At 32.7% G+C, this 12,285-nt stretch overlaps 1 protein-coding gene across 3 annotated transcripts in view; it reads right to left on the bottom strand.

Moving 5' to 3' along the window:
* FHL5 (four and a half LIM domains 5) overlaps window positions 1–12,285 on the bottom strand; it is a 75,170-nt gene that overhangs the window by 54,609 nt on the left and 8,276 nt on the right. Inside the window, exon 1 of one of the 3 annotated variants that reach the window (XM_051997427.1) lies at window positions 2,694–2,853. The exons of the other annotated variants lie outside the window; for them this stretch is intronic. Coding sequence (XP_051853387.1) covers window positions 2,694–2,800 — 107 coding nt within the window. The 5' untranslated portion in view covers window positions 2,801–2,853. Of the gene's footprint in view, window positions 1–2,693; window positions 2,854–12,285 lie in introns of those variants that run through there. 3 annotated transcript variants of the gene reach the window in all.

The raw sequence follows: 12,285 nt of genomic DNA, 5'->3' as shown, positions 1-12,285 counted from the left end.
TATATCTTTGGTTTTTGGAACATAGTAAGTGCTTATTAAATATTTTCATTCATTTGTTTATTCATATATTTATAATAGCTTCACCAGAAAAATTTCTCCATCATCTTTCTATCTTCTCTAACTTCTCTTCATCCTTGAGAGGAAAATAATGTTTTCAACTAGACTCTTTTCATATAATTTTCTTTATAAGTTTTTTCATAAGTTTAAAGAATATTTACTTACTCTTTCTTTTTCACTTTCTCACAAACATGACAGGTATTTTCAATTGTCTCACTGGCATGACAAGTCTTTCGAAATAATAGCTAAAAATCTCCAAACTGTCAACCAAATCATTCTTTCTATAATATTCCATTTATATCTTAAAGATAAAATAGTCTCGGTGGTCTCTATGGTCTCTGTGGAAGAGCCTAGTAAAACAAGTGTTACTTTAGTGCAAGGATTCTTATCCTGGGGACCAAAGACCTCTTGGAATCCCTGGATGGATTTCAAGAGTTTTGTGAATTAGAATGGGAAAGAAATATATCTTTATTTTCACTAATACCTAAGTGACAATTTTAGCTATTTAATTCAATTATTTAAAAACATTACTCAAATGAGAGCTTCATTAGATTGTCATAAGGACTATGTAACATACAAAAAAAGGTTAAGCATCGCAGGATGTGGGAAGAATTGATCTAATTCTTAAAAGATAGTATCAATTGTGACAGCAGAACTTGTCTTATAGGAATATAGTACTCTAGCCAGAGGAAACAATGTAAGCTAAGTCATAGAGATGAGAAACCATGTAACAGATTCAGAAAATAACTAGGCAAGTCATCTTACTGTGCAGTGATAAGATTGCAAAGAGTCAAATGGCAGAAGGGTTTCAAAGCCAAATAAAGTCCAACAATCCACATAAATACACACATATATACATAATATGTATACTTATAAGTGTATTTGTATGTGTATATATGCATTATTGTTTGCTTTTCTTTCAGGCCTCAGTCTCTGTAACCCCCATTTGGGATTTATTTGGTAAAGATACTGATTTGCCATTTCCTTTTCCACCTCGTTTTATAGATGACCCAGGATATACCATTAGTAAGTGTCTGAGGCCAGATTTGAATTCAGAAAGATGATTTTCCCTGATTCTAGACCCAGTATTCTATCCACTGGAGTAGCACATGGATACATACATATATACACATATGTATACATACACATATACATGTCCCTATATATGTGCCCATATAGGCATGCATAAAACATACAGTATATAATATGTCACATGCTTGTGTACATGTATGTGAGTTTACATTTACATTACATTTGTCTGGACTTGTGAATTCACTGGTATAGGGAATTCCCTATTAGGAAACTCATTCTACCAAAGAAGATTGGCAATGAGTCTTAGAAAGTTGTCTTGGAGAACACTAAGAATTTAAATAACTTTCTCAGGGTCATACACTCACTATGTTTTTCAAAGGTAAGGCTTCAAACCTTGGTTTTCCACATTCTGAGATCATTTTTCTATCCCCTATACAATATCACTTTCCCTGAAAGTTTGTTCCTTCTCCTGTTCCCCTTGACCTGTCTCTGTTTCTCCTCTTTCTTTCTCTGTCTATGTCTCTCTCTGTCTCTTTTCTCTATCTGTCTCTGTGTCTCTATGTCTCTGTCTCCATCTGTCTCTTTCTCCTTCCTTTTTCTCCTTTTCTTCCCCTTTATTCTCTCCCCTCTATTGCTTTCTCTCTCATCTTTTCCTCCTTCTTCTCTCTCAATGTTAGACACGTTATAAATCCAAAATAAAGATGATCTTTGAAACCTGAAAAAAGTTTAAAAAATTTGATGAAACTGAAATCAGTTAGTTGGGATGCATATCCAACAGAATTCCTATGCTTTGCTTCTCCAAAATCTATAAAGAACGTTAAATTATTTATATATTCTTTCCAACAAAGAAGATTTCTTTTGCACAAAGAAAAACCATTTTAAACCCACACACTTACAAATTGGAAAAATAGGACAAACATAAGCACAGTGTAGTGCTAAAAGCACTAGATTAGTAGGTAAAATTTGCATTCTAGTCCAATGTCTGACACTTTGTCTAACCCTGAACAAATTATTTAGCTTTTCTAGGTCTGTTTCCTCAACTGTAAAATGATATTAATACTAGTCTCAGCTGATCCTGAGTAAATTATTGAGCTTTTTTTTCAAGTAAAGTGAAGACATGAATAGCACTCTACCTACCTTCAAAGAATTGTTGTGAGGGTCAAATGTGATTATGAGTGTATCCATACATGGATAAATCAGGTTCTAAGCCATTATCATTTGGTTCTACCAGAAAGAACAAGAGACTAAAGGTCAGAAAACCAGGGTATTAACTCAAGCTCTTTTGATAACTAGTTCTATAATCTTGGGTAATAATAATAATAATAATAGCTAACATTTAACCCTTTAAGATTTGTAAAACACTTTATATATATAATCTTATTTGATCTTCACAACAACTCTGTATATTAGCTGATGTTAGCATTTCCATTTTACAGATAAGGAAAGATACCAGTAGACACTGAGGGACTTAAAACTGAGCTGGAGCAGATAATAAGCATCCATAGCAAGATTCAAATTCACTTCTTCCTGATCCCAGATCCTGCCATACCATGTCATCTAGGCAGCCTATATCACTTTATATCCCCAGATCTCACTTTCCTTACCTGTAAATTAAGTATGTTGAATTAGATGTCCCCAGGTCCTTTTTCTTGTTCTGAGATGCTGCAGCCTTTGGAATATTGACTTTTGGTTCTGCATCTGTATTTATCATACTAACAGAGAAGGCTGTTTTCCTCTTTTAAAAATAACTTGAGTTTTTAATTCCGCCATCAATCAAAATAACCTAAAACAAGCATCAGAGAATTGGAGTGGAATGTTTGATATTAATCTCAAGGGACATATTTTACTGGCCCTGTTTTGTTGGAAGCTGAATGTCTTATGTTGAGCATTCAACTCCAGATTCTCTGGGGAGTTGACAAACAGTTCTCCCATGAAATAATGCAGCTGACTGCGGCTTTCAGTGGGTTAATTTAATTCTCTGGATGCTGAAATAACACATGGTATACTCTTTGCAGAGATTGTTATAATTATGATAACTCTTATGAGAATAAAGATAACTTGCAATTCAATCAGTCAAGAATTTATTCATAGCTCTAGAACTAGAAGGGACTTCTGAGATCAACTTACTTTTTTCTCTTTCTTTTACATATAAGGAAACTGAGGCCTAAGGAAGGTTAAGTGATTTGCTCAAAGTAACACAGATAATAAAGGTAGTAAACATTCAGAAAGAATTTGTTCATATACCCTTTGAGTACAGAGTTAGTGCTTTTAATCATTGGGCCAATCTGCCTCCCTTTCAAGTGCCTCCCTTATGCTATAATCTTTGCTTGGCACTGGAGATAATTTCAAGAGGGAAATGCTTAATGAAAATATACATAAGTAATGTTCATATTTTTTAAAGTTTCTTATTTTTAAAACCAACAAAATAAGACTAATTATTTAAGTGCTTGAGGTTTGTGCCAACTATGATTCTTTTATAAGAAGATAATTTTTCCATAAAGCTTATAAAAGCAAAGGATTGTTTAATTGATGAAATTAGTTTTGTATTATCCATTTTATGGATTTCCCAGATCATATCTTCTATTATTTTCCCCACTCTTATTGTTTATCCTTTGGAGCAATTCATTGATTCTTATATCTTTTTATAGCAGTTATCTAAAATATAGATCAAAGAGACAATGTAATATATTTGAGATAGAGTATTCCTAAAATCATTAATTAAATTCAACAAACATTTATTTAAATTATTTAAATATCTACTGTATGTAGCACTATGCTAGTTATTGAAGGAGATAAGAGATAAAACATAATATCTCTGCCTGCTAATGAGTTAACAATTTAGTAAGTGGCTATGACATCTATAAAAATAATGATAGTATTTTTAAATGCATAAAAACAATGTGAGATTTAAGTGTAGAAAAGTTATTTCTGATCTGGGGAGATTCAAGGAAGACTTCCAAGAAAGTAGTGTTGGAGATAGCCTTTACAAGAGGGGTAAGAATTTAACTGATTGGATGGGAGGATAATAGAGAGGATATTCTAGGTAAAGGGAATACACTTACTATAAATACTCTAGAGGAACAAGGTCAGATTTTCTTTACCCTGTTTTCTCCACTAACTCATTACTTGCTTTTTATATTGGTCTTCCAAATCATGCACTATCTCCTTACATAATTTTTTTTAAAGGAAATTGACTACAGAGGGAAAAAATGGAGGTAAAATACAAGCTATAAAAGTTTTTAGCTTGTAATATGGACCCTAAGAGCAAACTACTGGACACCAAGTATCAATCTGTGTTACATACATCTTTTTTGCCCAATTTCTTTTTTGTTTGACAATTTGTTTTAATTGTTGATGAAATGGACCTTAGAAAGCATTTGGTTCAAAGGTGATGCTACAAAGAGGAAGATAAGCAAAGTATACTGCTTTCCAGCATCTAATTTTCATAACTGATATGAGTTCTTTGGAATTAATAGCTTAAAACTAGTTTACTGTAATATGTGACTATGGGACGAAAGGTATTACATAGTTGTGACTCAGCTAGCAGAAATGTGGGCTTTGATTTACAAATCACTATATGATTGAGAAACAATTTCATTTAAGAGACTTTTTTTTAGAGAAGTGGGGTTGGTCAATGCTAGACCTTTTAAATGGGTCGCAAAAGATCTCTGACCTGGGTCTGAGAAGAATCTCAAAACTGAGACCATGAGAGACCTCTATTCCAGTTTGGGAACAGATTCAAAGTTTATATTGTTGGAAGAAAATATTCCATCTGCTGTTAGTTGCTGAATTGAGTTTAGAGCACACAAAAAAGTTGAGTTTGAAATGGAGCTGAACAGAGCTAAATCTAGACTTTAGAGAAGACAACTGATTGGATCCTTATTTATGATTCATTATGAGGCAACTAGATGGCCCATCGGGCATTGTGTCAGGAAAAACAATGTTCAAATCTGATCTTCTTAGCTATGTGACCCAGAAGCAACTCATTTAATTTCTGTGCCTCAGTTTTCTCATCTAAAAATTGAGATAATAATAACATCTCCCCCTTCCAGGATTATTGTAAGGATAAAATGACATGTATAAAGAGTTCTACAAACTTTAAAGTACTACATAGTTGCTAGCTATTATTAGTAGCACACCCCCCAAAATAAACCCCAAAAATGAACAATAAAAGAAATAAAAATTCTTAGCTCACTTAGGTTAGTTTTCCTACATAGTTTAGGTCAAATTAAAATTCTAATGGTTATATTCAACTTCTATAACTAATAAGAAAACAATATAAATTCAATTTTCCCCTTGGTTTGAAGACATGTATAGCTTAGGCCACATTGAGTTATAATAGAGAAAGTCAAAGTCCAGCACATACACCAAATATAATTTTAGCCAATAACACATTTACTTTTGCTTTGAGTGGTTCTAAAGAACCTAAATTTACATGTCTTTTCAAATTTGAGAAATCAAACAAAAGTGACTTTCTTTGAGACCTATTTTTTTTTTTTAAAGAACAGCTTTTACTTATGTATAATGTAGGTAATTGTAGAAGGAGTAAAATACCATGGGGAAGTCACTGAATATAGATTCAGGATTTGCATTCAAGTTCTCAACTTGGATACTTTGCCACAATTATGATCTTAGCCAAGTTATTTAACTTCTCTGGGCCTCCATTTCTTCATCTATTTAGGCATGAGGACCTTTAAGAAGTCCCTCAGGCTCATAATCTACAAGACTTTTATCTTAGTTCCTAGATAACATTAAACTAGTTCTTTCTAAGAAGCTTGGTCTAGAATAGTGGTTCTCGGTTTTTGACCTCAGAATCCCTTTAAAACCCTTACAAATTATTGAGGACTCCAAAGAGGTTTTGTTAATAATGGTTAATATCTATTGATATTTACCATATTAGAAATTTAAAATAATTTGCCTTAGAACCTCTAAAAAAGATTCTAGGGAACCTCAAATTCCCAGATCACATTTAGAGAACTGCTGGTCTAGGAATTTGGTAGGTTTAGGAATTTCGCTTCTGGATCTCAAGAGACTTGATCCTGGAATTTCTCCACTTTTATCAATACTTCAAAGTCACTCCATTATTGCCACACCACTGCTACTGACTCGACTCTCATCCTTCAGTTTTTAGGATAATCTGGGAATTCCTTACCACTCATTCTGTTACCATCTTTAAAACTGTGTAATTTATTTCCTTCTGGGTCCTAAGGTTTCTACTCTTAGCATTATCATACTGTTATGAATTTTTAGAGCAACCTCCTACAGGTTTGATACCTTAGTTTCTCTATGTAATATTTCTATCAGTTCTCTTAGTTTTTGTCTGTTCTCTTTATGTCTGTTTCTCATTTCCTTTGTAGAGCCTAAATCCAAGGCCATAGGTTCAGCATTAAGACTAGGGCTCAATTGTCCTCAAATGTACTAATGTTGAAGTTTCCCTTCCCAGAGATAGAAGTCCTCTCATCAGTGGTTGGCAATGAGAATGCAAGACAATGTCTAGGCACAAATTCCCTACACACCCATACACACACATACATACACACATACACACAAACACACACATACACACACACACACACACACAAAATAAGCATGGGCATTTACAATTTGTCTAAAACTGAATCTGACATCCTGAGCTAAACAAGTTTGTTAGGAAAAACTTTCTCATTTAAATAGGAGTGATAAATACAATTTCACATATAATCACATAATTCTTCTCTGATATATAATACAGTCAGTTCTAACAGTATAATATATTGAGTTTCATATATTCTGACACTGAAGTGTGTTCTGGAGGCTATTGTTTTATGATCATCTTCTTCAAATTCATGAAACAAGCTGATGAGAGAAGTACCCATCTATATTTTATTCTGACTATTGAGATAAGGGCCTGTCAACATTTTCTATTTCCTTTCTGATTTTAAAGCTATAAAAAGTTTGCTTTTTCTCCCTTACTAGAAATATGTTTGAAACGTCTATATATTGAAATATCTCAAGTTTTGATAGTTAAAAAAATATGTTAGCTGCGAAAATAAAACTAAGAATATTTAGAAAACTTCATGATTTAGTGAAATGATACTGATCTAAAGTCCAAAAAAGAGTATCATCCTTGGCTATGATCAGGTGTTATGGGGATATCTTCTTCTTAGCACAGTTCATAGGTTCATGCTCTAAATCACTATTGATTAGAAAAACGCAACTCTGAAATACCACACCTCATACCTATCAGATTGGCTAATATGACAGAAAAGGGAAATGATAAATATTGGAGGGGAAAATTGAGGCACTAAAGCATTATTGATGGAGTTGTGAACTGATTAAATCATTCTGGATAGGACTATACAAAGGGCTATAAGATTGTGAATTATTCTTTGATCCAGCAATAGAACTATTATGTCTGCTTCCTAAAGAGATCAACTCAAAAGGAAATGGACTCATATATACAGAAATATTTATAGCAATTTTTATGGTGCCAAAGAACTGAAAATTGAGATGATGTCCATAAGTTGCGGATGATTGAATAAACTGTGGTATATGATTGTGGTGGAATATTATTGTGCTGTAAGAAATGATGAACATGCAGATTTCTGCAAAATCTAGTAAGACTCACATGAACCAATGCAAAATAAAGCAAGTACAACCAGGAAAACATTGTACACAGTAATAACAATACTGCATATGCTGATAACATAAATGACATCTATTCTTAGCAATACAATAATCTAAGACAAATCCAAAGGATTCATGATTAAAAATCCTATGTATCTCCAGAGACAAAATTGGCAAGACACTGAATGCAGGTCAAAACATACAATTTTTCACTTTATTTTTTTTTTAATTTTTTTTGGTCTTTGTGTTTTTTTTTCACAATATGACTAATATATGTTTTTCATGATTGCACACATAAAACATCAGATTGCTATTGTTTCTGAGTAGGGAGAGGAAAGGAAAAGGGAAGAAGATAATTTGGAACTCAAAATTTTAAAAAATGAATGTTAAAAATTGTTTTATTGATAATTGGGAAAAGTATTATTTAAAAAAAAACATTAGATGCTATGCCATCTCGGGTATGTAGATTTTGTACTGACATTAGTTCAATGTCTGTGGTATTGTTTAGCAAAATTTTTGTCTATTTTTGCTTTTTCTGAGAGATCATGATTGCTATCCCTACCCCATGGGGATTCATCAAATAATTCTCATATTTGTTTAGAATATGATATGATTTAGATATAAAGAATGAAACTATATACAAATTAGGAGATCATAGGATAATTTGCTTGTCAGATCTTTGAAGAAATCACTGTATTACAGTCACTGTATTATTAGTTTTACCTAACTTTTATTTTGTTAAAAAAAAAAAAGAAAGAAAGAAAGCCCTCTTATGCCCATCAGTTGGGGAATGGCTGAATAAGTTATTGTATATGAAAATAATGGTGGAATATAAGTGTTCTATAAGAAATGATGGGCAGGCTGATTTCAGAAAAAGCCTGAAAAGACTTATATGAACTAATGCTGAATGAGGTGAGCAGAACCAGCAGAACACTGTATATAGTAACAGCAAGATTATGTGATGATCAACTATAATAGACTTAGCTCTTTTCAGCAATGCAGTAGTCTAAGACTACACAAACAAATAGCCTGGATGGAAAATGCCACCCATATCCAGATGGAGAATTATAGAGACTTTTTTGTTTGTTTATTTACTTTTTCTTTCTCATGTTTTTTCCCTTTTTTGTTCTGATTTTTCATAACATAGCTAATATGGAAATATTTTCAAAATGATTGTATATGTATAACTTATATCAGAAAAAAATTGGAACTCAAAATCTTATAAAAAATGAATGCTTAAAACTATATATGTAATTGGAAAAATAAAATACTATTAAAACACAATAAAAAATTTCTACCTTAAAAATAAGCCATGTAATTTTATCTAAATCGTTGTTTACTTTAAAAAAGATTGAAGGTAAATCCTTTATTTATGAAAGGTCCAAGTTTGTATTACTTTGTAATGATGGAAAAAAATTGTAAGATAAGGTCTAACTAACCTATGCCCATTGATTGGATTTGATTCCCTTTAGGTATCCTGAAACCTAGAATATACTCATTTCTCCTCATCTCTGTGTGTCTTAACAGGTCCTGGCTTCAAGACTCAGTTCAGGGACCATATGTTATGGGGTCTCTTATATAATAATAGAGTTGTCTTTTTTTTCTTCAAATTAACACCTATATGCTTATCTATTTATCTATTACATCCTTAGCAAGATGTAAGTTCATTAAGGATATTTAGTTTTGAATGTCTAGCATCTTATACATTATCTTTTACAAAGTAGGTTGTTTAATGGCTTGTTAGATTGAGTTGGATTGAAAGGGAAGGAAAAAATAGACAATTAGAATAAATAGAAATCAATCTTTGTCTGAACTAAAACTAAACTTTAGCCAATATGATAACAGTTAGGATATAAATACATGGTATATGGTTGAAACTGATCATGAATTTTTTTAAAGATGAGCACAATTTCATATAGGAGATATAAAATGGAGTTGTAAAGATTTTACATTGGGAATCTTGTTAATTATTGTGATTAAGATCTGATTTTCCTCCTAACTACAGGAACAGGAAAATTATTATAGTCATCAGTGAAAGCATGAAAGTTCATGACTTGGTGACTAATCAATCATTGGAAGACCCAGTAATGTCCAAATTCTCTTCAGTGTTTGCTAATTTTTTTCCCAATAGATTTGAAGGTGTCAGTCCTGGCTGACAGAGGACAAGCTCAAGATTAAACCATGTGGGTAGAGAATTTTGTTGTTCAATCATTTTTCATTCATGTACAAGTCTTCATAATCCTATCTGGGGTTCTCCTTGACAAAGATAGGGACTACTTTGCCCTTTCTTTCCCTAGCTCATTTTACAGATGAAAAAATTTAAGTTGAACAGGATTAAGTGACTTGTCAGAGTTACACAGCTAATAAATGTCTGAGATCAAATTTGAACACTAAGATTAGTATTCTGATTATAGGCCAGGCACTCACTCTACTCTATCACCTAGCTTCCCCTTTGGTATTATAGTTACAATGCAAATGCAAATAGTAAAGATAATTTTGATGTTGAATTATATGATATGGAAACTTGGGGACATGAAAGCTAGACAAGCTCTGAAGGTCCTTCTAGTTCTAAAATTATGAGTACAAAATGCCCTGCTGGAAAACATAACTCATGACCTTTTTTGGTATGTAGAAATTTAACAATGTGTAGGCAGAAATGAATTTCTCAAAGCATTGCTAATGTAGCAGCCAAGTTGAGTTCAAAATGGATTAGTGCCAGGTCAGCATAATGAAAATAAAGCCCTCTAAGAGGTTACTCTTTCATTTGAGAGGCTGGTCTTTTTGGTAAATTCCAAACATCTTATTGCTGACATATATGAAATTTGGATTTGGGCTGATTCAGGGTATAGCTTTACACCACTTAATGTGTATTTTTTATGTTATTTATATTATTTTTTATGTTATTTTTTAATGTAGGCAAATAACCGTTGGCAAAGGGATGGAGGATATGTAAAGGTTTAACCTGAACTTTACATCACATTGAGCATATTATATTGTCCATCTCTTTTATTGGGACTCTTTTCTAAAGTGAGCTGGGGCTGAATAATTGCCAGTCATTAAGATGATGTAGGTCAAGTTGTACACAACAAAAAAATTTTTTTTTTGCTCAATAGGTTTACAGACTGACCAAGAGGTCTTTAAATCCTATTTTTAATTGAGGTCTCTTTATTGTAGGCCTAATCCCCATTATTTCCTCCATTGTTTATATCCAATACTTACATTATGCCTATAGTATATTTATTCCAATAACTTTTTAATTTTTTTACTTCTCTGTATTCCTCCAAGTACCAACTAAAAGCTTATCTTCAACCAGAAGCCTTTCTGGTTTTGTTTTTATCATTAATGCCTTTTAGAAGTATATGTTGGTAAATAGAGGTGTGCCAGTGAAAGTTTGACAATTGACAAAGGAAAAAAAAATTGTGCTCATGACAGTTTTAAATTTAATTGCATTATTAACATTTTCTTCTGATATCAAAATGAATCTTTTAAAAAAAGGTTTTTTCTCTAGAGACGACAACATTAATTAATCCAACATTATGGATTCAAAGTAACTGATATGTATAAGAAACATTTGAAAAATGTAGCTACTTCAGTACATCCTGCAAACAAAGAAAGGAATTTTTTTTCTTCTCTGAAAGGATCTTGACCTATCATTAAGAATTCAATCATTTCCTGGGGTCATCTGCCCTTTTAATTTTTTTTTAAACCATTGTTCTAGTTAGTTGGTTGATTGCTGTACTTAGTTCTCCAAGAGGACCCAAATGACATCACTGTTATTTTGTCATTGTGTTGCAGTCAAGATAGTGTTGCATCAGATTGGCTGATCAGATCAGCACCATCTTGGAAGGCTCTACCACAGATTGAGCACATATAAATCCACATAAACATTTGGTGTAGAGATGTCTCTAAATTTTCACATCTCATTTCTTTTTGAGCTACTACAATTCTGCTTCACTCACAGAGCACAGTGCCTTCTTTGATGTGGGTATCCCATGCTGGATTGTCTCTTACCAATGTCTCCTGTGTCATAGAAGTGATTCCAAAGTTTTCCAAAAAGCCTTCCAAAATGTCCTTGGCTTTGCTTCTTCCAACTTCCCCATGACTGCTTGCCTTGTGTGAATTCTCCTTAAAATAGACATTTCAGCAAAATCTTTGTTCTATTACCATTGCCCATCCTAAACCCCAGGGTCCACTTTCTTGGTTCCTTCTCCACATTGCTGAGCACTACTAGATAAAAGTCATGCAAATTCTCTAACTGGGTCCTCAAATTTACAAATTTATGTTCCTCAAGGATCTCACACATTTGGAGATGACCTATATGAGAGAGTTTAAGTGTGGAGTGAATAGAAAGTCCTCAAAGTCTTAAGTGTATAGTAGCAGGAATCAGGCAAGGTCATAGAACAAGTATAAGAATTAAAAAAAATATTGGGGGAAAAAAAGAGAAAATAAGGGGGGAAATCACTGAAGGTACTGAAATGAAAGCTGATTTAAATGACATCTGACTCTGACATTCCAATGTGCAACAAAGTATTTAGCTCTTCTCTCTCTAAAGAAATGATTTTCCATAAGTTTAGAATGACTAAAAACAAA

Source organism: Antechinus flavipes, chromosome 4, assembly GCF_016432865.1.
Source record: "Antechinus flavipes isolate AdamAnt ecotype Samford, QLD, Australia chromosome 4, AdamAnt_v2, whole genome shotgun sequence".
In the NCBI taxonomy this organism is placed as follows: Eukaryota; Metazoa; Chordata; class Mammalia; order Dasyuromorphia; family Dasyuridae; genus Antechinus; species Antechinus flavipes.
This window is presented reverse-complemented; position numbering and strand designations above follow the sequence as displayed.